The following is a 25,219-nucleotide window of genomic DNA, read 5'->3' as shown; positions in this document are numbered from 1 at the left end:
ATGCCTCTTGTCTGATCTTATTTTTTTTATGACCTTATTTCCTCTGACCCCTGGCTATGTGGGGCTTTGTGCTTTGGAAAGAAAGCAGGCAAAGGCTGAAGAAAGTTAAAAAAAGAAATGACTGAGCCCAGTTACTTTTTGCATAGCTGTTGGATAACTCTGAAGCCATGTGTTAATGTATATCTTACCAAAATCCTATGCAGCTTTTAGAAAGGAGCTGTTTTTAGAAAGGTTGTATTATTCCCACCCAAATATCACTACATAAGAGAGAGGTCTACATCTCTTGAAACCAGGAGTAGACAGGATTTGCAGTAGGTTGTACTTTTCTTGTAAAGGTGCATTCAGTTAAGGAGTCTTACTGTTGGAAGGAAAGATGGTGATGTACATGATCATCTTGTGAGATTTTGTTTCACAGTCCTGATCAAGAGGACTGTTTACCTTTCGTCAGCTGTGATTAAAGTCCTACGGTAAAAAGTTACCTTATGCATGAAGATCTGATTTCTTATTTCATTTAGCTCACAGGTTGGCTAAATGGCTCTGAGGATGGCTCTTCCTCTCACTGTTAAATATGGACGTAGTCCTCTCAGCTGAGTGCTGGAAATTAGATGGAATGAATACAAGATTAAATATTGTGAAAATAAGGACTGTGACCTTGTTGACTGTGTATTTCATGAGAAGAAAATGAAATAAAATATATTTGATATGCTCATTGCAACCTATATGATCCTCACAAGTAATGTGATAGCTGGAGTTCTCTCCAGAATCAATGGCTCTCCTCCAGCCCTGACGAGAAATAAATAAAAGAGGCCAGACCATCTGCTGCCAGGTTGGAACAAAATGCCCTGGCCTTTTACTGAGAGCAAAAAGTGAAAACTGTTAAGTTTGTGGATAACACTTTGAAATCGGTCATATGCTGCTACGTTTCCTAAGGCAGCTGAAATATGCAGCCCCTCTCTGAAGTGTGTGTGTGCGGCAGGGAAGTCTCCACTTTGTTCAATTCAGCTTTGCGACTTGGGGAAAAGGGGAAGGAGAGCAGGAACGTTGCGGGTGTTATCGTTCCCCGCTGTCACTGATGGGTAGTGCAACCTTCAGTCTGTCTCCGCCCGGGTAAGAGTGGAGTGACTTGATCCCCTTGTGCATATGTTACGAAAAAAGAGATTTGTGGCCTCTTGTGGTTGTGTGGATGTCACTATTCTGCACCCTCTGCCTATTCTAGTCTTCGCTACAGTGGTAGAGCTACAACTGAGTTTTTTCTTCTGCTCCAGGAGCAGAAAACTATCTCTTGAGCTGAATAATAATCTGTTAGTGACAGTAAAGCCTTGGAGCACAGCTGAGCAGTTCGTATGCTGTCCAGTATGGTCTGTGCATGAATGCATATACACCCATGTATATATCCTTCTGTTTGCTATGGTTCTATAGAGAGATATACAGGAACCTGTGACCAATTAAATAGTAAAAACTAAACAGAAGGTATTTTTGAAAGTTGTAAACTCATTGTTAAGAGGATGAAGAAAAAATAGCTGCAAATCGATTAAACTGCTCCACAGAGAAGACAGATTGTTGTCATCTTGACCTTTAAAGCTGGTCAGGATATATCAATAGGAGCATCTTTTGAGTACAGCATTCTATGAATTTTTTCATTTATATTCTCTTGTTTTTCTCCTTACATGCTGGCTTGGAGCCAGTTCATTTCATGGTCTTGCCTATACATATGTTCTGCTACAGCTGCATTTTTCCAAACTGCCCAGTTTCACAGCACTCCAGCTTTCCTCAGGATGACAAATGATGCCCCTGCTGCTCTGACCAACAGAAGTGTAATTGCAGCCTGAGAAGGGGACAGCTAAACCCATGCCATGCTATAGTTTGGGTATATCCTTAAGTTGAAACTACCTGCATTTGTTATTGTAGTCGAGTTTCCAATTCCACCACTTAAGGCATTAGCTGCTGACATTAACTATAACACTGAGGAAAGCAGAATTGTTCAGCAGTTGTAAGCAGCGTCAAATAGGCAGTTATTTATTTACCATTACTCTGTAATGTGTTGTAGCATGTCAGACTATAAAGAAGTTTAATGAGTTGCAGTAATGCTTCTAGCCTCTCAGAGGTACTGGGATGCAGCTTGATGAGGATCTTTGGTAAAGCACTCGCAACTGGTTTCATGACTTTCTCCTGTTGCTGTGCTGGGCGTCCAGATGAGTACTCTTATGATCACTGTAGGTACAACTGAGTGACATCTTTTGCTAACCAACATGTTCTGGGAGCAAAAAGTAAACAACCCAGTTTAACTGACCCTGTGGGATTTCAGTTCAGCAGGGATGTGACAGAGGAGTAGGAGAGGCTGAGAGTGGGTGTTTTGTGTTTTTTTTTTTTTTTTTTTTTAACTCATTCAGGCTCACTTTTGGCCCCTGAAGTCCATTGCTTAATTGTAGAAGGCAGACTGGTCATTAGGATATTTGGCTGCAACACTGCATAGCTGGCAGCTAGAGGACCATCAGGGAAAAGAGAAGTGTCCCAAAGCAGCTTCTGCATCTCTGTTGTAACAGGAATAGCTTCTTCCTTAGTGGCCAACCAAGCCCCAGTGTCATTTTGAGTCTCACACAAGGTTTGTTATTACCTTCACGTCCATGAACTATTCTGGAGAATTTCCATCCGTCTTCTGGAAACACTTCTACTGAAGCTCTACCATAGGGCCACCTCACTGGCCTCCATATGAACAACTTCCTACAGGACCGTAACAAGGAACAGAGGCCAAAAGAATCTTCTGTCTCCATGTAGCCTCTTTTCATGTTACTTCTGAACATAAATAACTCATTTTCAAAGCCTTAGTTCCTGGTGCGCCTGCATTATGCCAAGATAGCACTGACTCTTTTACTACCTTCTTATTATAGCACTGGCAGGGCAGAACCAAACAGAATTGGGTTAGGATGGTATCAGGGATTTCTCGCTGTCCTCGCTTTTCCAAGGGATGAGAGTTGTCTTCAGCAGCCATGGGAAAGCTATGCCTCCATGGTTTAAACTGTGTTTCAAAGCTCTCTGATCACTTGTCTTGACTATCCCCCGCTAGCATGGGCAGGAGGTTTTCATTCCTCATGTTACCTTCTGTGCATATTTGAATAATTCTTTGAATAGCTAAACCACCGCCACAAACATGTTAGTCAGAGTGGGACCAAGTAGAGGGAGCAACGCCAGAGCTCAAAGCAGTGTCTGCCAAGGGCCTCTGAAATTTGGCATCCATTCATTGACTCTTGCTGTGATGTAGCTTAAATCTATTGACCTCCAAAGCATGTAGTAAATCCCATCTCTTTTCTAGCTTTTGAGATGGAAGGTGTAGGCTCATGATTAGTATAAGACTAGTAAATGCACCTGGATTATTCTCTATACTCTTCAGGGTGTTGGTTTTATTTCTTTTTATTTACAACACTTGCCTTTTAGAGTACAGCAAACATATTACAAGCTGTGCACAGGGACTTTTTCAGCTGTTTAATATAAATCTAAATAAACAACTTTTTTTTTTTAGCTCTTATTTTTATATAAAGCTGTATGGGGAACAATACCAGATTTCCCTCCTACCAAAGATGCTTATTTGCCCAAACTGATGTTGCAGGTGATGTTGGATGTTCATATCTCATTTTCCAAAGAATTCTTTCCAAAATAGAAGTACTATGCCAATAATATCTGGGAATGCTATCATCCGTTTTAAGAAAATGCTCTCATTTATTTAATTAGCGATTGCAGCTTCAAAGTGATCAACAATAATAACATAACAGTGTTATTACCTCTCCTAATTTATGTTCTATTAGAAATGTTTTTCCATTTTTATTCTAGTTCAGAAATTCAGCATATTTGTTGATGATATTTTCTGATTTTTTCAAGATCAGTCTAAGCTATGAAAGTCAGTAGTTATCAGCCACTTATAGGAATCAGTTTGTGGTTACGCTCCAAAAAGAAACTCTGTGGAAATGACATTGTTTCAATGACATTCTGATCAGATTTTCTCTGTGCAAATAGATGTTATTCTCTGTCAGCCTCGTGGCATCAACCTGGGAACTGAAAGACAAGGTATGTTCTTGTTGTTTCATGAATCAATATCGCTAGTAAGGACTCTCTGTGCTGAAGTCTAGTTTCTATTATTCCTATAGGCTGTCATCACAAGTACAACAGGAACAAAATTAACCTGTTTCCTGTGGGGGAGTGATGAAATCAGAAGACAACCCATTTCAGTCACTAGTGACTGTGTTGGTGCAATGTTAGCAGGAGGAAAAAAGAAGTAATAATACGGATAGTTTTGTCGTTATTAATGTTGGGAGTTAAAACTGCTTATACTGGAAACAGTTCGGTTGAGTAAGGTAATTCCATTTTTACTCAGCCACTTTCCAAAATAAATGGAGGGAGAAGAACTGTCATTAGTATATGCAGTTTCTCCCAAAGGACTGAGCAAAGACTATTCTCTACAGCATATTTTTCTTTAACTTAATGGTCTACTATTAAACGTTCCAAATGTCACTATTTAATCTATTTTCTTTTTCTAGTCTCTCAAATTGCTGTTTGCTGTGGGTGTGGTCCAGCAAACCTTCCACAGATTCCTGCAAGCACTAGATTAAATTTTGTATTAATTCCACTCCAGTTTCCTCCAGTTAACTTGTGTCCAGAAACCTGGTAACCTGCTCTGAATTATGCTTCCTGACTTCCATTAGGCCAAGCTATAGATCTGGGGTTTTGTGGGCCTTCTGGGTGGAGGCCTCAGGCTGACAGACACATGCTCGTGCATGAAACTGGGAGCTGTGCAAATTGGAGGGCTGTGCTGTACAGCTCCACTGTTCCACCACATTAAGTGCACTAGGTGTGAAGTGCTGCCAGAAGGGTCACTGCCACTCTCTGTACATTCCCTAGCCTGAGAGCTTGAGCTGTCAGTGTGGTTGTTTCAAGAAAAAAATAGTTCAAACATATTATTATTTTCCCCTATTTTCCCCTCTAAAAGCAGATCCTTCAGGCCTTTATTTCCATCTCTGCATACCTGCAAATAGTACTTTTGTCTGTTCCAAGGGCAGCCATAGAGTTTATTTAAGAAATTGTTATAGCTCAGATGGCCTCATCCTCAGCTGGTACAAATCAGTATAGCTACCTTGATTTCACTGGAGCTACGTCTATTTTTACTATCCCTAGAAAATCGTTCTCCAGCAGTAGTGAATAAATGAGCTGTAATGCGCTTCCTTCTGACGGTCTTTCCTGGGATAGCTGCTTGTAATGTAATTTTTACAGTTCTGTAAAAATTGTTTTCTTACCTCAGCCTCCTCATCAATAATAGCTGAATATTAAATTTTGTTGTAATGAAATGATTGGTTTAAAGTTTGTGGGACTGTAGTCTTTGACCCTTCAAATGTGCTCCCCTCCTCCCATGCATGCAGCGCATTTCAGGGCTCTGAAATTGTTTTTCTCTGGGATGACTTAGCATTTAAGAGCAAAAGCTACTGTGATCAACTGCTCCTCGCCTCTTTTCTCACCTTCCAGTAGTTTATAAAGGTGTGTTAGTTCAGTAGTGTCTCCGTACTCTATAGCCTTTTCATCTCCATTAAGAAATCTTTAAAAAAAGAAAAGAAAAGCTAAAAAAGCTGTTATGAAGAGCATATGATCTATCTAAACTCACAAACTCACTTATTGCTTCTGTGCTTCTTCCCAATTCGTGTGGTACATAGTGTTCTAAAACCGGGTTACCTCAAGCTGTGAGCTCATCAGCTAATGAGGGTAAAGCTTCAGTAGGAAGTCGAGGGACCAACCTGCATTAGTAGCTGCAGTCTTCTTCAGGAGTCATCAAGGAGCATTGTTCTGCTGCAAATATGGAGAATGCCGAGTCTTTATTTTATGTGATCCTTCAGTACCACTTGGCATTCTCATAAGAACTGGAACATCATGGTCCGGGTTTATCTTCTGTGTTTTTTTTTTTTTTTTATTAAAACATTAACTCAGCACAAGCTACTATTTACTCTCACTGATTATTTTTGTGATTATGGAGAACACCTATTTAAAAATAAACAACCATTGTCCTGGGCACGTTACTACAGCGCAAGTGATGTTCTTATAGTTGAAATGAATAAAATATTCCTGGTACAAGAGGCTGAGAATAAAGACACAAGAGTTGAATGAGCAGTGTGGGGACAACAGACGATGGCATCATGTTATGTTCATTGTTCTTACTGGCTGCACCTATGACATAGGGAAAAAACCCCAAACTACTTCTGCTGAACAGGACTTGCTGCCCAGGTGGCCCAGGCAAGGTCTTGCTGGAGCCTGCTGTGGCTTACTTTCGGTCATTATTCACTTCCCATTGAGTCTAGGCCACTAACAAGGATGATGTGAAGGCAGATCTTGTCCCAGCACCGAGTGAGGATGAGGCAAGATGTATGCTGATGTCATGGACCTATCTGTTAAGACAATGCAGGGTTTGTTGATGTGAACTTACTTGAGGGAAACAGATTAAATGGAGAAAATGGGACAGGAAAAGCAAAATTAGGAAGAGAAAAAGGAGAAGCAAGGGAAACACGTCCAACGTGAAGCTGAGTTGAAATGTGGGAGATAAAGGAAGCAAGGTAAAATGCTTTGTTTCAACAGAGTGGGGATCTCCAGTCCAACTTCAGCAAAACTGAGGATTCAAAGCTGATGGTTTGACTGCTTTTACATATATCCCTATGAGCAGAAATCTCTACATTTTTATTTTTAGGTTTTTTTATTGTTTTTTCTTCCTAACCTGTATGCCTTCAACTGTTTCCATAGTTCCTCTTGCTGGCTAGAGTCCCACTTGGATCTTTCAAAAATCTTGTCACTTGGCCAGAAATTTATTGAGGAAAACAGCCCAGCCTGAGCTAGCAGAGGAAAATGCAAGTATTCACAATATTTTCAGTCATCTTTGGCCTTCAACAGAAGTGTTCCCCAGGCATAAGATTTTATTCTGCATGTAGTTTCAATCTTCTTCAGCATGCAAAAGTCTTTGGAGCTGAATTCTTTAGCGCCCATCTCCAAGTTTGTCTCTCAAAGTGATGATGATGCTTTTGCTTTTACTGAAGTACTGTAAGTTTAGGATGGTCCATCTCTGTCATTGCAGCTCATCAGCTCTGCTCATCAGCCTTCTATCAAATCTAGAAGAAGCAAAGGTCTCATGTTTATTTACTTTCTTTCTGGCCATTATAGTCTGAGGTTACGATATGTTAACAGCTCTAGGAAGAGTGGACCACACTGTTAACAGCTAGAGGGAGATGCAGGCTCTCTGTTTACGGGAGAGAGATGCAGGCAAATGCTTCTGCACTTTGTTTTGTTTTCTTTCCTTTTTTTAAGCAGTTTCTTTCTCTATACTGCAGCATCTGGGGAGCAAACCTGAATAATGAGAAAGAAAATGTCAGCACACTACAGCCTTTTTTTTCTTCTTCATGTTAACAACATGTAACAAAATAATTTTAAAATTAGGGACAGACTCTGTGACTATTGCATGAAATAACATTTATCTGGGTAGTAGTTCCTGGAATTAAAAGAAGTACTTCTGTATAAGATACCTGCTCTAAATAGGGATTACAGAATCTGGCCAGAAATTAAAATCACATTCAGTGGGAATCTTAAATACACTAGCTAGCAGTGTTGCTGTTCAGTATAGAATTAGAGTCTGTCTTGCTGCGATCTTTGAGCAAGCGCGATTTCCAATGCAGTTGTATTTATCATCTCTGAAAATTAGGGCAGTGGTATGTGGGTTTAAAGAAAAAAAAAGGATAATAAGACCTAATTCCACAATTGCCATGGGGGAGATTTGAGATACAAAGGAATGGGTATTAAATGGTTGTTACTGCTGTACTGAAAAGAGGAGAAATATAAAACAAGTGTGCACATATATGAAAGCAGACTAGTATGGGAGAAAAACAAGTTGGATGATTTAGTGGCTTATGCAGCGAATACTGTTCAAAGGAACTATGTGCCTGGATTTTTTTCATTTCTTCCCTGCTCTGTATAAGCAAATTTCCTCAAGACAAACCAATCTAGAGGAAAATTAGAGTTTCAGCTGTGAAGTGCTGAGAACGTAGCACCCCAGAGGAAGAATGCCGTTCCCCTCCAGCCAGGGAAGAGCCAGGGAGTTCCTGGTGCCAACCATAGAGAAACACTCTCAGTTCTCAGCATCTACCTCAAAAAGAGGAAGCGTATACAAGTTAATGCAGCAGTGCCTCAGTTCACACTTCTTTGTCTTATTAATGTATTCTCCCTGAGGTGTGAGCTACTGTTTTAAACCAAAACAGGTTGTAAATCATCATTAAACCATAAAACTCTTCATTGAACAAATAACTTCTAAGAATATTTTTGTATCAAAATTTTTGTATTAGCAATGTGGAATGTTCCTCTGATGTTCCCATAATTTTGACCAAAACTTTTGCAGATGCTTTGACCAAAAGCATCAGTTTTTCTTGCTGAAAAGGCCCAGAAGAATAAGTGAAGGGCTCGGGAAAGAAGTAGTAGTTGATTAGACTGCAGTTCAATTTCTAAAAGTTCTCATTAAAAAAAGAGAAATGTTATGATGGAAAAAAGCACGAGCATGGAAGAGGAGGATCATGGTAAACACTTAAAAAAACAAAAGAAATATTTTTGAATCATAATTTCTCCCTTATTTTCTCTCTTTTACCCCCTTCTCCAGTTTTTCAAGAGCCTTTTACTAATGGATTTTCTGAAAGCAAAATTTGTCCTCAGGATTGGTCTCTGGTTTCAGGACTCAGGTTGACAGTTTCATATGTTAAAAAAAAAAAAAAAGTAAATATGTATATAAAGTACTGTGTGCTAACAGTCATTATTTGCCTGTTTCACATAGCATTCAAGATATCGGGTGAGCCATTTGTAGGACTTGATATTGTTAAAGTGGTTAGTACAGATATTTTAAGTTTTTGTCTGTGTGCAGCAGTGAAGAATTGGCTTTGATTGCTTTATCCTATTCTAGAATCAATATTTTTCCAGTTTTCGCTCTCTCTTGATATGCGTATCTTTCCATTTAAGAGAAAATAGTATAGATTTGAATTAATCTGCCTTTTTTATCAGTAAGATGTATTTTTGTGTGTATATTTGTATATACATGTATAAACATACAACAAATTCAGTTCTTTGCTTAGTTTAGTTTGAAGAAAAAGATGGAACAGAAAAACTGCCAAGAGAGTGTTGTTCCAATACAGAATGGTTTTAGTTTTTCAACAGAAAGCTGCAAATTAATTGACTTTCTACCATGATGGGAAAGACCTTTCTTTAATTGACTTGTTTCGGTAACTCAGGTACCCCAGAAGCTTTGTCTGTATTAGCGGTATGCAATTACTGGAGAGAGAGTTTAGGTTTGTACAGCAGAGGAGTTTAACACGGGATTCAGTTTATCTTGTTATATATCTATCATCAGTTTTTGTTTGCAGCAATAACAACAGCCACTTGGCAAATGATATAGACAAATTTTGACAAATATTCTAAATACAATATTGTTAAAATGCATGACTGTGGTTTAGCTCATACTGTAGAACCATTAGAAGCTAATAGCAAGACTTTCTGCCTGTATGAAGGTAAACTGACTCCATGGAAGTCAGTCTGGATTTACATATACAGTAATTTACTCCTAAATGCTTTTGGAATATGCTGCTTCTCCAGCCCACCCCACTGCCTCCGGCTTTTGAGTGCATATACAAATATTCCTTTTGGAATAATTATCTACCATTTAAAACATGAGCAAGCCTAAAACCTTTAAAAATGACTCTTATTTCTAGCAACATCCATAGCTTCTAATACAGAAAATCTGAGAGAGCAGTCAGTACAAGGGAGATTTACGAGGACAGACCTTTTCTTGAAGCTGATAGAGGGGCACTGGATATGTGTACAGCCATTCCTGCAACCAGAAGTGCCAGATGTGCATTGCAGGTGAATGTGATCGCAAGGCCCATCTCCTTCTAAGGATCATTGGAGACAACTTCCATGTGTCTCACTGCTACTTGCTTTGTAGCCTTCAGCCCCTGTGATCATGAACTGTACAGTCTGTGCCAGCTTCGCTTCTGCTAAAACAGATTTCGTAGGGAGAACTAACAGTGAACAGTTGAGTTAAGCGCATTGGTAGAGCAGATACTGGAGATCAGCTCAAGAATGGACATCCAAAAGGAGCTCATTCTCCAGGCCTTGCAGGATGGAGGAAAACTGAGTTCTTGTCTGTGTGCTTCGGTGTTGTATACCCCCTGGGTTTTCAAAGTCTCATTGGGGCATTCCGCTATGTTTGCTCAGTAGCTGTTGAAGAGACCAGTAGACCACAGAGGACCAGGCTGTAGAGAGAGGTAGAAAAACAGTCAAAATGGTTGACTGAAGATAAGACTTCTTATTCTTCTCTCTGAGTGATTCCATGGCAGCCTTGCTTTCCACAGCATGCGCCTGGCACTATGAACAGGCAGGGATTACTTGAATTGGTACAAAATACTGTCTCCCTACTCAGTTTCGCCCTTCAATACTGTATCAAATTATGGTAAAAACTGATGTAAATATGACAGCTATCTGTAGTGGCTCCAGGACACTATTATCACAGAAAGGATTATTGTGCTGTGTAGCAAGTATAAGGACGTTTTCTGAGGATCAAAATTTAAACCTTCCAAAGGCAGCTGGAGTAATACTGGGAGAAATTGCTTGGAAGAAACTGGTCTCTACTACTTTTACTAGTGGATTCACCCAGTTGAGACTTGTTTGTTTTGCTTGTTTTGGAGTTTTTTTCCCACGTTTTCTCCTTCAGAACCATAGTATCGTGTACAGAAACAACCATGATAAATTTATTACAGGTGAATTTTCTGTCAGTTCTAACTAGAGCAAAAGGCATAGAAAATAGTACTTTTATTTGTGCAGGAGGCTTTTGATTTCCATTTTTGACTAAATAATGTATTGCAAGGTACCATGTAAGTACAGAATGAAGAATTAGCAGCACTTTTTATCAAATGGATTTTTAGCTTGGAAATTTTAAAGTGAAATTCTACTACTCTATGTAACCACTAGTTTCTGGGACTGGGTTAACACCATGGTCAACGTCTGTAATCGTAGAAGGGAAATTTGTCCATTTTAAGGTGGAGGAGGATTGCTCATGCTATACAATGATCAGAGAAGTGAAGATATTGCAACAAATCTACAGGCATTGAAGACAGAATCTTAATCGACGCATAATTTCAGTACAAGGCATCCTCCAGCTCTGTAGCAGTGTCATAGTATAGACTTTACTGAAAGGACTTAGGGATGGATTGGTTGGTATTTCTATGAATTATTACATTTCTTTGACATTTTAACCATACGATATGCGATATACATTCTAGTAATTCCTCAGCATTTAAAAAATTCCTAAGTCCCATAGATTTAAATACTTTGCTGAATAACTCTGTGATTTCTAATGGGCTAAAAACTAAGCACAGGGTAAAGGGTTTTGAAGAATCAGGGCATAATTTTACTTAACAGTACAACTGATTTCACAGAGACTAGTTATAGAGAAAGAATTTACTCATCTTGAGAAGGGGTGGCAGAATTATGCCTAATAAATAGAAATTTTGAAGATATTCATTTTTATAGTCTATTCCTTCAACAATCCAAGATTGTTTCTTATAATAGTGAATGCTCTGTTTTTTAGCACTGTATTTAGTTTCATTTTAAATGACTCAAACTGTGGTGCTTCCACCGTATCCCCAGTCTATATCATAAATCTGTATGTGTATGTGTTTCCTTGCTATTGCTCAGTAAAACAGATCCAATAGAATCTGTAAAAGACATTACAAAATTGCTCTTTTTTAATTCCTGTGAATGATTGTTTATTTCACTGTTACGCTTAAGTATGATTTCTACCAGAAGAAGCTAAAACACAGGTTGAATTTGATTAACGAATGCCATTATTTGCTGATAGCCTGAAGGATTTATCTTTATTTGAATATTTTTTTCCAAAATGAGCACTTTTAAAATTAGATTAAGTACTTCTATATCATGTCTATTTCAACTGCTAGACAAATCGCCCTTTTATTCAATAAACATTACTATTCTAAGCTTTATCAAGTAATTTCCCAGTAATATAGTGTAGATCTGTTTCACTGGCCAAAGCAATCAACTTCTGTAACAACATCAGCTTAAAAAGGAAGGAATGAAAACATAAGTGAAATGTGTTGACTATATATGAGATCTAAAATGAGCATGCACGTTTTCAGAAGATGAATCCTTAGATGTTCTTGAATTGTGGTTTTCTAGTAAGTAGTGAGTACCACTGGGTATTGGTCAAAATCCTTATGTCTTAATTGTTGGTATCATGAAAATGGAGTTACTTTTCCTATTTTTATTTTCCTTTTTTCATGAGTTTACAGATCAGCGGCCTAAGCTTAGAAGGAAAACAAATATGAATTCATTTTGTCAAGTGAATCTAAAACTCATTTTAATTAGTCCCTTGCACTCTGCAGTTAACCTTGATTGCATTTCATATTTTAGGCTTTCTTACTTTGTATAACAAGGCATACTCCCTACTAATAATGTTAGCAAAACAGAAGAGTAAATTGATACATTTTTCCACATTAGTAGTTCAGTTTATTTTTCTAAGCTCCTTTGATCAAAAAGTCTTGATAGGTCAATTTTGCTAACTTTTGCTATTTACCTGTATGTGAAGCTGATTATATTTCTTGATTTAGGGATTAAGAAGTCAATAAAGAAATTATCTGAGCTGGAAGGCCAAGTCAATCTTAGCAAAATGCTAATCTGTGGATTTCATTATATCTCAATATGCTTACTATATCTCACTATTAATATTTAATATTTGATGTGTAACAGCTTATGAAATTTAAACAAAAACTATCTTGATTTATATAGATACATAGTTCTTAGAGTTGCTGTAGGTAGAAAATAACTTCACAGAGAGAAATTAATTCCTAAGTAGGGAATCTTTTTCTCACTTATCTCCTACCTTAGTCCTTAATCTAGGATGTTTTAGTGCTTTATGGAGCTCTGCCGTTGCAGGTTTTACCCCTGGAGAGCATTTTAAACTTTGTTGTTAGTTTCAACTGGAGCTGGATTAAACCTATAGCAGGAGACAAATCTATGTGTTTTTTCTGAAAATTTTTGATCTGTAGATATATTTCAAAGGTAAAAAAAAATCCTGATCTAAGAGCTAGAATTTACTTCATACTGGGGAATCCATGCAACAAATCCTTGGCCAATACCGGCTGGCTCCAGAGAGCTGTGCAGTGTGATTCATGGCACAAGAATAGTTTTCAAACTCCTTCAGTGATCAGATCTTTGGTCTAGTTTCACACACACACACACACACACACACGCACGCACACACACGCACACATGCACACTGGACTAAGGGGTGCTGGAATCACACCTCAAACATCTTTACAGCTGAAATGCTTCCAAATTCTTGTGATGGGAATATGGAGCCCTTGGGGGGAAAAGAATCTCCTTCTCAAACTAAAAGGTATATCCATTTTTTGCTCAGGCTTCCACTTTACAAGAACACACAAAAACTGCTGAAAAAAAAAAGTACCTTACTGCCATGTAGCTATGGCTTTCTCAACATGTACTCAATAAAATGGAATTTGGTCAAAGTTTATGATTTGCTACTTCTTCTGTAGTTTGCATCTTTTCCTTCAGTACTGTTTAACATGTCCCCCTCTATTCTCATTTTCATTCTCAGGAGAATCTAATTTGCTTATAAAGTTCTCTTTCTTTCTCTTTTTCTTTTCTCTCTCTCTTTTTCCCCCTGCCCCTTTCTGTTTCATCCAGATGGAATGCCATTTGCTTGGTGGGTTGGCCGTGCCAATGAAAAGCATCTTTACTGGGGAGGATCTCTTCCGGGCATTCAACAGTGTGCTTGTGGACTGGAAGAAAGTTGTCTGGATATGAGATATTTTTGCAACTGTGATGCAGATAGAGAAGAATGGTAATAATTTTAATACATGTATGGTAGTGTCTATGTGAGGACTGGGAGTACCTAGCAGAACAAGAAGTCTTTTGCTTATTTAAAGCTGGGGAAACTTGAATGGTTTGAGCTTAATGAAATAAGAGTGAAAATCAACCTAGAATTTAGACTTCTGCTTTCATCTTACATTTCTTAGCTGAACCAAAGATCTCTCTCTCTGAAACAGGCCACGGGATGGGTTATCCTCGAAGACCTTTTTGCTGTTGAGTGCTGAATCCAGCATTTTTATTTTTTTGAAAATTTTCATTGACATTCAGTTGGAGAACTGCATGAAGAAAAGCTGTAGGAGGCTGGTGCTGTGGTTATATTTGAGAGGAGAAACTTCAGGCATAGACATTAGAATTCCGGTACAGGCAGTTAAGACCAAGAAATCTGTACTATCCAAAGGGCTTGTGTTTTACTTATGAAAAAGTGTATTTGTATGTGCCTAAATTTTCTTTTATATTGGATCACAAGCTTTTTTAAGTCAATGGAAAGACTTCCTTTGACTTCAGTAGGGTCTGAATCAGTCTTTATCGAAAGTTTTAGGCGTGTTTCACGGACATTCAAGGCCTTGCTCAGTTTCGAGTTTTGACTGTTCCCTGATGCCACAGGAATCACCAAATGCCACCCCATAACTCCCTTGTCTGTTCTCGGCACCCTTCAGAGGCCCTCTGGCAGCTCAAAGCTAGTTGCTCTGCTTTCAAATAAATTCCATATTTGGGTTGGAGAGGACAGAAATGACAGACAACATTGTTGAAAGTGCAGTTTGAATCACTGTGAAAATATACGTGAAAACTCTGCTTCATCCACTCTCCCTGCTAGATCATTGACTGATAGGAGCTGCTCTCTTTTCTCTAAAAAAAAATAATTTAACCTAGAGTTCTTTAGAAATTAAGAATAATGAAAGTGGACAAGAAATGGAACGACTGTAATAGGCTGCTGTGTTTGAAGTAGTGTCTGCACTATGAAACCTGTGAAACCTTCACTTAAAAGAGAGTGAGTAGAAAGGGACCGTAAGCGTTCTTGAATCAAAAAGATTCATCCCAAGATTTTCAGGAATGACTTGTCAATTCAAGTGTTGTGCTTTTTTTGGATGCTCAATCTGTGGCACTTGGAGGAGGGCCTCCTTTGCAGACAGTGTCGTGTTTCCATGGGCCTTGTGCATCCCTGGGGTCACTATTCCCTTTCAAAAACCATAACTGTAATGGTATTCCTTTGAGAAGCTCTTTATGTAAATGTTTTTTTTCATGAGTGTAATTTATCTAGAAAAGCCTTCTGTGCCTGTTAATCTACCTTTTCTTTAATGTTCAGTTATCAGGAGCATTCTGGTGTGATATACACATGAGCATTAAAAGAATCTACTTTTACTGGGTGCCTGGCTTGGTGAATTGTCCACATTTTGCTTAGCTCAGTAAGCTGCCGCTCAAGCTGAGCAGCTGACAGACCACTTTGGTGATAGTGTGAGACTGCAGGACAGTGCAGCACAAGATCAGACAAACCAGTGCAAAGTGAAAACTAAATGTAGTTCTATAAGGTTTCAGCCGAATTTCCTAAGGAAATGAAAGCTAAGCAAGTTGTGCTGTGTTTGTGTGTGTATCTCCATTACCCCCCGCCCCCAACCATTTTGAATTATTTCAAAAATATTTAATGGAGAAGTAGAAATCTCAGAAGTATTAGAAATTGCACATTCTATGAAAATTTATGCCAGGTTGAGGGGAAAAAAGCCAATTAAAATCTGCAAGAAGGAAGTTAAGGAAGAATAAGCTTACAATTTTATTAGATTTTGGGAAAACCACATGGGAGAGAGATGTTGAAAATCTGGCTTCATTAGCTTGGCTGCTCACAGAGCTGCTTGTTTCTCCTAATTTCATGATGATAACAGGATACAGATAAAAGTTTCCTTATCCTTAGTTAAACTGCCTACTCTTTGTTAGTTTAGGGGTCCTTTTTTTTTTTTTTTTTTTTTTAAATCCATTACAAATCTGGACTTCTGTTTAGTGGCATTCTGAATTGCAGGTTGCCTGTTTAAAGCTGAAAAAGCCCTGATCTCTGCAAAGAGTTTCTAAACATAAGAAATTTTGTGCCTCTTGAAAATTGCTTTTGTGCTGCTCTGCTAGAACACTGACCCCCTGATATATAATGAGCGTTTGAATCTGAAATCGGCTGAGATCTGAACTGTGAAGCTAAGCTGTTACATATTTTACAGGAAGGAGCAAGATAGTAGTAGATGCATTTATTTGCCTTCACATTAAATAAAATTGGTGCTGCGGAGTGGAAAACGAGAAAATCATTTTTGTTCCTTTTAGATAAATCAGCCTACTCAGGGGTAGAATCTCACCAGAATGGCTGGAGCGTCCTTCTGAAGAGGAAATAGGCTGAGGATTTTGCTTTGATTTTGTTTTCCTAGACTAGGTCTTCAGTGAAGAAGAACCTACTAATTTCTCTGAGCAGAGAGGAGAAAAAAAAGATAGAGAAAACAGACCTGAAAAAATTCCTGAGCCAGGTGTTTGGCAGAACACAATATGCACTTCCAGGCAGGCTGACTTTTAAATGATATCTGAGCAGACACCTGAGCAAGCTGCTAATTCTGGTCTCCTACTTGACATGATGCGAAGTTAGTCCCTCTGGAGTTATACTAGGCAGACGAACAGGAGTATAATTAGGTGCATGCTATGTGGGGAAGGCTTGTATTGTTTTCCTTTTCTTTTTACTAAATCACTCTAGTCAAAAGTATCTTCTTCCACCCAGCTACTCAGTCTTTTCCTCACCACACTTCTATGTTCTGCAATATGATGACAGCTAATTCTAATACGGCAAAATAGTGGAGCACTTTCATGATATTTGCTGGAGAGTGGGAGAAGACATCTGCTGAGGGAACAGAGGCACAAGTCAGCATGATGCTGTCGTAATGTTCTAACCTTGACCCAAAAATGGATCTGGAAAGGTGTTAAACATGATTTGATTGTAGTCTATTCATACCTCTGAAAAAGAGAAATTCTTGGCTATTGAAAGCTCTTTTATCTAGTGGGTGGGAGTAATCAGTGAGCTTCAGAGACTGGAAGCTGAAGTTAAATTTAGTCCAAAAAAACATTTCTTTCTCTCTCTTTTCCTTCTCCAGCAGTGGGAACATTTAACTGTTGGAACAAATTATGTAGAGGCAACACAGATTTGCCATGACTTCAAGGGCTTACCTTGAAAGTGATTATCTTTCTAGACTTGCCCTATTTCAAAAAGAAGGCATACTCTTAATGCAGGCATTATTGCGGAAAGGTGTTAAACTGATGTAAAGAATAAAGTGTTTCTGAAATGCAGGCAGGTTTGTGTTGTCTCCAGTCCACTCCAGTGATGCTTCGGATCCTTAAATAACTCTCCCAGCTTGTTTTTCATCTCAAGCAAAATTCTCCTGCCTTGGCAATGAATGTCTTGCTGCTCACCAAACCTTTCATTTCAATGGGAGGAACCTCTTTCGTGCCATGGTAGTATGTGACCGTCCTGAAGTTCATTTGCTGCTTTGATCTCAGTGTCTAAAATGCATTTTCGCTTCAAATGCAGCCTCTTGATTGAAGCCAGTCATCAAACCAAACTTGCTTCTTACTGGCTGTTCTCTTTAGAGTCTTGTGAATTTGGAAAACTTTAGATCTTTTTATTTTGTACAGAAAGAATGGCATCTTTGGATGACATTTTGTATAGGAATCTCAGGCTTCTCAGGAGAGGGTGGTGGGCGATGGCCAGTCAATTATTGGTCAGAACTGACATCTTTCCATTTCTGTTGTCCTATGATTTATCTTCTAGAACAGCTGCCTTCACTGGGGCACTGAGCCTTCAAATCTTCTAATTTCCCAAGTAACATGCATTCACCTCTTTACTGTGCCTTTAGGGTACTGCTGGCAGCAAGGAAACCACAGGACTTTTAAAACAAACAAACAAACAAAAAAAACCACCACCACCAACAAAAGCAGATATTACTGTTGTTGTCAGACCCATTTTGGCTCCCCCAGAGCTATACTAAATATACCTGCCTTTGTTGTTTATGTAAGGAGGAGCGAAGCACTGCAGAAGTGAATGGAGCCCCCTCCGGCTGAGCTGTATTTGAGTTAAGATTTCTGTGCTGGAGCCAGGGTGCTAAAACCAGAAGGACTGAGGAGAGCAGAGCCGAGAAACCCGACTACCGGCGAGCCCGGGTTTGATGGGGTTTGCCTGCTCAGCCCCTGTCCTGCACCGAACCGCTGCCCTCAAAGCAGGACAGTCTGCACCGCAGTGCGTGTAAACTGCTAAATAAATCCTTCTGGAGGTGACCGGGCCCCCACAGAGCTGCCTTGGATATCTGCCTTCATGACTGCATTTGTCAACAAACTAGATACGCTGCCTGCCGAGAGCTGGCTGTAGCAGCCCCCCGAGGTGGCACGAATCAGTTCATTACTATCACTACCAAACTCTCTTTCTCTGCACCTCTCTTCTAATTTCAGCAGCAAAATAAATCCACTGCATCTTGCCTTCACCTGTTAAATATGTCCCCTTCTGCTGCTGTTTTTTCTTTACTGTGACTATATGTTATTGTACTCAGTAAAGCATTTCTGCATGCAGCTGGTAGGAGATAGAGTAATTAAACTGTATTCCTTTGGATTATTAATGATCTGTCCTGCACAAGGCTCAAAACTTTACCTGATGGAAGCCTGTTTTTAATGGCCAATTCCTCGTGCTGTTCATTGACATCTGCTGATGATAGTACTCTTTTCCCCAAATGCACTGTATTCATGAAAATCTGTACTGCATGTTTGAACTACTGAGGCGCAGACCCCACCAGAGTTTTCATTAATATACAAAAAGAAAGCATACCAATAGGGGACCATATGAGAAGAAATTATATTTAATGGCACCACAGCTCTACCATCTGTTAGAAAAAATGTGGAAACAACTACCTAGAGGTTACCAGTTTATGATGGTTTATGCTGTTGGGTTACCGTAGAGTGAGGGGTTTTTTTTAGTATCTTTTTATTAGTACACAGGAAAAAAAAAAAGTCCCATAATGTTATCATCAAAATAGGTATTCATCATTCACAGGTAAGACTACTTGTGCTACATTTTAAATGATCCAGATGCTGCACTATCACTTTTAGCATTCCTATACTTGCGACGAAACTGGGTTTTTTTTTCCATACGTAGAGAATTTATTTGCAGTATAACGTGTCTCATAACTTATTGAGGAAGTCCTTTGGGTAGATACAGATATGAGTCTTCAGTCATGGATGCAGAGATGACACCCAACTGTATTTAATACCCACAACTAAATATAATGCAGTGATTTAAAGGGTAGTGTTGGATTTTTTGTTTTGTTTTTCCATGTGGGAAGTAAAAATTGATACTACTTGTTATGTGAAGAGTTCAGAGTAACAGCCATTCATTGAGAGTGCTTTCCACCTTGAAAAATGTTCAAATTTTTCATCTGAAGCTGTTCTGAAATGACTGCCAAGTCAAGTGGAAAGAAGGTCTACTTCTCGATTTTATTTCATCAGGGCCTAGCTCACATTCCTGACCAAAAAGCATTGCCTCCCAGGACCCTCCTGCCGGCAGGCACCTCCCATAGTTCTCAGTACTTCTGAGAAGTAGGCTGTAACATTCTACAGCAGGCACAGGGAGTGGAAGTGGTAGCAGAGTGCTGTGTGAAACCTGCTAAGAGAAATCAAGTAATGTTTTTGGCTAAGCTGAGAAGCAGCTGTGGAAAACCAAATGCAATCTGTTTTTAAGTGTATGTTAAATGTTAGATTAAAACACATGTAAGGAAAAGCTAGCTCTGAGAACAAATACAAAAATAATGAATCTAACAAGGCTATATTTTTGTTTAAAAGATCTAAAATCATTTATTCGTCCATCACAGTGCAGGTGCTCCCTATCAGAAAATATCACTTTTTCTTTGAAAAGTGTAATAGATTAAAAGTGGTCCCCCAAACCTTCAGCCAAATCTCCAAATATTTTGTCCAAACCCTGGCATATTTTTATTTTGTAACGGCACACTAGAGCCTCCAGAATATTATTGTTTGGGTACATGATTCTCTCTTGCTCTGCTCTTAGGCAGTTTTTCCATAGTTCAAATGCTGCCATGATGCAGCACAGAAAGTAGAGAGAAATCCTAGGGCTTGGTAAGAAATGGAATCTGAAATAGTTCAGCTTAAGACCAGGCAAGCAAAACACTCAAGCTTTATCTCCCACGAGACCAGCGTAGTGTCTCCAAATCTCTTCTTTGCTTTTTTTAGCTGAAACATCTTAGGTGTTGATTTTTCACCAAAAACTTGATTTGCCACCATGATAATAGTAAATTGTGACGATATTTAAGTTGTTCCCCATCCTTAACGCTTTCTCTGGAGGGCAGAATGTTTCTAATAGGCTTTAGTTCAAAGCGTCTATTTGTATGAGAATATGTATCCGTATGTACTCTTTCTCTTTCCATATGTGAGAGGATAAAATATATTTAATGTACTATTTGAGCTTCATGAGGAACTTGATTGAGTTTTCAAGGCATTAACATAAAAGTGATGATTTTCATTAGTTCTGGAATATTTTTCTTTCTCACAGTTGAGCTATGCTACTAAAGTTCTCCATGACACTGGCATATAACTAGTAAAAAGTCAGAGTCATAAAGTTCAATATAAAAGAACTTTGTACAATATAACAGAATATCTAATAAGCAATGCAGTTTTCAGAGATGTGCAATAGATTTCTTTAAAATGTCACCATTTCATTTCTTGTAGATATCTTCAGTGGTAACTGTGGGAAGATACTGGTTTTTTTTATTTTAATACTGATCATAACTAGTCAAAACTTTGCACTATTTTTTGAATGAAAATAATTTTTCAGGAAACCCCCCTAAATGTTTTTGTGAAAAATTGTTCTAAAAAGTAAATGTCAACTTAGTTATGCATGTGTATATTGCATATTTTTATGTCCTCCTTCTTTGCATCTTTATGCTTTGCTGTCATTCTTCCTGCCTACTTTTCTCTCTCCCCCACCCCACAGAACTACCTTATTTAATTTCTTATCTTCCTAAGAAATACTCAAATAGACCTTTTGTCACAACCATTTTACAATCTGTTGAGAGCATTTATATTAACTTTCAAAGGCTGATACAATAAGTTAATGAGTACCCTCTGAGAAACTCCATAAAGAGATTTGGGGACCATGTACTTTTGACCCATACATGCTACTTTTCCTTCTGAGTCTGCATTGAAGTCATCAATCTGCCTGATGTCTGGGAATTTCATCTTTCTGCACTTTATCTGTCATTATCTGTATGTTAGACATCTGCCAAAGCAAGAACAAAATGTTAGGGTCAGAAAGGGTCCATCTCTTTTTCCCCTTGGAGTTACTAGACAATTAACTATGCTACATGTAATTAGAATTGATAAAAAATAAATTAAATGTATGCAGACTATATCAAAAAGATGAGAATACCCCTTCTAATTTTTGTAAGGTATTAATCAGAGAAGAGGACTTATTCAGCTAAGCAAACATCTGAGGTTGTGTGTCAGAGCAATATAGCTGTGTTGTTCATATTATTTTTTTGATGAAGTAGTATCTCCCTTCCTGCACCTGGAATTGTAATGAGAGGACCTTTCATAGAAGACAAAATTGTGAGAAGCTGATAGATAGCCTGGAGTCCTGCCTGGGATGTCAGACACCCCGGCAGTGCCAGTGTTCTCACTTAAAAAGGACGGGAAGAGTATCTGGTATGCAGATTGGGAATGGACTGGAAGCAGGTCATGAAGGCAGTTCATCTCTGATAAAATCAGAGTTAGATGCTGGGAGAGCTTGGTTAAATTCCTGAAGTAGGATGGGAGAACTCCAGAGCTGTACGCACTGCCATGGACAAAGCCACCAAATCATCTCAGGGACCAGAGGGCTGCCATGAAATGCCATGCTGCATTTTGAGGACAATGTTTTCCCTAGGACTCTCAGAGTAAAAAGAAAAAAAGGATAATCTAGGAACCTTTCCATCCTACTCCTTTTTAGCAATCACGTGCAAGTTAATCACAGAATAAGGCCAGCTGATCCAGAGGCTGTAGGTCAACAATACAGTAGATCAGGCTGCAGTACTTCAGTTGCTGGACCAAAAATCTCGCAGGTGCATAATGCAAAGGGCTGATTCTGTGCAAACTTGCTCTGCCAATTCAGCCTGCTTCAAAAGTTTGCTCAGCCAGTTGTGCGCTAGCTATCTTGAAGTTGGATTCGGTACTATCTGGCTGCCCCGTGCTAACGGTATGCGAGATCAGGTATCACGTGTCCTTCTGCTGCTGGGATAAAACATAAAGCCAGCATAAACACTGCACCTATCTCTGGCTAATTTAACAGAAAGGCAAACTTGGACTTACACCTGATCCACATCAAATTCATCCTTCTGAGGAAATCCAAAAGAGCCTGTTTTACAGAATGCCAGTCAGAGAGATGCTCTGCTTCACCGTCGTTTTGCATAACTAGAACAAAGTTATAGGCCACACCAGACTGCATCATATATCAAAATGCCATGTCTTCAAGGGTCAATATTATGCATGAGTATGGATCACATGTGCGTATATGTATCTTGAGCCATAGGTACTAGTCACAAGTCTTCTAGGTAATTTTGTAAAGACCTGTCATCTTTAATTATGCATTGTACAACTGTTGCCTTGCATGAGGAAAGCTGAGGATTTTGTCTGTGGTTTTATCCAGCTCTTTTTTGTTTGTTTATTATAATCCAGGACAAATGATACTGGCCTCCTTGCTTTCAAAGACCATTTGCCTGTAACTCAGATAGTGATCACCGACACAAACAGATCTAATTCTGAGGCTGCTTGGAAAATCGGCCCTTTGCGTTGCTATGGAGACAGTGAGTACTAGCTCTTCTCCATTTCCATAGGTACAGAATGTCCCTTCTCTTTGGCTTGCTTGTTTGTTTTTTAAGGTTTTTGGGGTTGTTGTTTTATTTTTTTGCTAAAAGTGCCTTTCTCTGAGCAGCTTACAGCTGCTGTCCTGTGCCCATTAACTATAGAGAAGGGGGTTGTCGTTTGCAGGGCAGTTCTGGAGCGCGGCGTCCTTCAACACCGAGGCCTCCTACCTCCACTTCCCCACCTTCCACGCCGAGTTCAGCGCCGACATCTCCTTCTTCTTTAAAACCACCGCCGTGGCTGGCGTCTTCTTGGAAAACCTGGGGATTAAAGACTTCATACGAGTTGAAATAAGCTGTAAGTTTTCCCACTGAGAAATATTTTCCGTATGCCAAATTTGATAAAAGCAAGAAGAATGTTTTTATTTCTATCTTGACAGTGTCAGAGGAGACTGAAGAGGGAATGAATTGGAGATGTAGAGACTCATTGGACTGAATGCAGATGATGTAGGCTCAATTCCCTCTCCTGTCAGAGTTTCATTGTATAGCCTTGGTCATTACACTTAATCTTGCTATGACTCAGTTTGTCTTTCAGGAAGAAAGAGATGACTTTCTTTACCTTTTCATCCCTTAATGTTTTCCCATTTTTTTCTCTTCAGAGAAAGAGCAGTAGATGTGCCTGTAGATTCTAATTTTAATTGAGAGATGTAAAATTTAATGCAAATCATTTGGATAATTACTTTTATTGTTATATCAATGACATATCCAGCATAGTACAACTCAGGTGGTTTAGAGGATTTCAGTGTCTATGGTACATCTATGTGGGGAGGTTCTATGAAGGCCAGGATGCTAATGTAAGATGACTCAGTCACAGTTGTAATGGGCCTTGAATACTTCAAAATTTTGTTAGTGGCTGCAGTGCAATTGCAACTCAGTGTATAAAAGAGAGGAGTAGGAAACTTAGTAAATTTAGCCTCACCCCTGTTCTGATGACTTCAAATATTTATTAGTGACAAAGGGTATTGTGGCTTTGAAGTGAAATATGACTCCTGTATTCCAAATTCTGTCAAGCTTAAGAAAAACAAACTGAGTGCTATGCGTTTTATAATATGCTTATAATAACCCCAACATAAAATTTAATAAAATAGGGCCCCAAGGCCCTTCAATTCATTAAACCAATGGTAAATGTCATAGTGCATTATCACAAGGTAATGAGGTATGATTTACTGTTAATTGCACATCTAAATCCAATTTGATTGTACTTCAGTGTACTGCATTTCATTTTCAGGGCCATAGTAATAAAAATGTTAGTTTGATATCAAATATGACAAATACTGGAAACCACTAAGATGACCGTTTAATGAATGCTTTCATATCTGCGACAAACGTACACACAGAAATGAGTTATTTAAAAGTTTGGGAAAGTCTTTTCTTTTAAACATGAAGCTTCTGATTAGTAATTTGCTGCTAGATGGAATTTGCAGCCTAAAGGGCTTGTATCAAGGAAGCTCCACAGACTTAGAAAGGAAATGGCTTTTCAGCAGATGCAGGGGCTCGAAATAGATCTTTGTCTATCCCTACAGAGTGTTTCCTATCTTAACTGTCTAAGAAGCAGCTTCTAAAACCAGACCTATTCAATTTGTTGGGCTTGAAAGACCAGGTTTTTATGAATTTTCAGTCTACTGCCTTCTGGTTGGCGTGTAGTCTGTGGACCTGATGCTTGCTCTTTCTGGATGTATTCAGCATTTTAGGAAGAGAAAAACAATCAGGAACCAGAATGTTAAAGAGTTATGACCCCTTTTCGGCTTTCAGCAGAGCAAGATGGACTACTTTATATGACTGTTGCTTTCCAATTATAGTACTGTTTCTTGGAGCGTTACTATCTGTGGGCATGCGTGACATATGCCCTTTAATTTGGGATCATCAATGAATTAGTCTTTACCATCTGTTTTTTCTTGCTTCCTGGGTCAGGCTTATTCATGCAAAGAAAGGCTTGGAGGTTTCTCTCCTACCACATACAGCCAAGTTCTGTGATTGCTAAGTACGTGCATTTTGAAAGATTTTGTCAGAAAGAGCTCCTTTGTCCTTTCCACCATGTTAGCATTATTTGTCCAAAAGCTTTTGCTACCACTTTGTGACTTTGATACAGTATTTGGCACTTTTACTTCCAAAAGCAAATAAGCTACCATTTCTAGGGCACAGTAATTGGTATAGCAAAAAAGATGGGTACCCACAGCCAAGCATAATCACAGCAGAGACCAGTGAGCCTGCAGGCTTAGATTTACATATAAGCTACCGTGTAGGAGATGGGAGGTAAATGATGCAGTACTATTTGTTGGCGTAAAAGCTAATGGACCCTATATTTATGTAAGATTTCTTGATGTCAAAACCACTATTTAATTCAGACCTTCATTTCC

The 25,219-nt window shown here is 38.9% G+C and overlaps 1 protein-coding gene across 1 annotated transcript in view; it reads left to right on the top strand.

Annotated features, from left to right (window-relative positions):
* The window catches only part of CNTNAP5 (contactin associated protein family member 5), a 294,025-nt gene that overhangs the window by 224,104 nt on the left and 44,702 nt on the right, over nucleotides 1-25,219 (top strand). Inside the window, exons 14-16 of the mRNA XM_068948985.1 lie at nucleotides 13,771-13,927; nucleotides 22,678-22,805; nucleotides 22,990-23,160. Of these exons, the coding sequence (XP_068805086.1) occupies nucleotides 13,771-13,927; nucleotides 22,678-22,805; nucleotides 22,990-23,160 (456 nt within the window). The remainder of the gene's footprint in view (nucleotides 1-13,770; nucleotides 13,928-22,677; nucleotides 22,806-22,989; nucleotides 23,161-25,219) is intronic.

The sequence above is a fragment of the Struthio camelus genome, chromosome 6, assembly GCF_040807025.1.
Source record: "Struthio camelus isolate bStrCam1 chromosome 6, bStrCam1.hap1, whole genome shotgun sequence".
In the NCBI taxonomy this organism is placed as follows: Eukaryota; Metazoa; Chordata; class Aves; order Struthioniformes; family Struthionidae; genus Struthio; species Struthio camelus.
The sequence above is the reverse complement of the archived record's forward strand: the minus strand, read 5'-3'. Positions and strand labels throughout refer to the sequence as shown.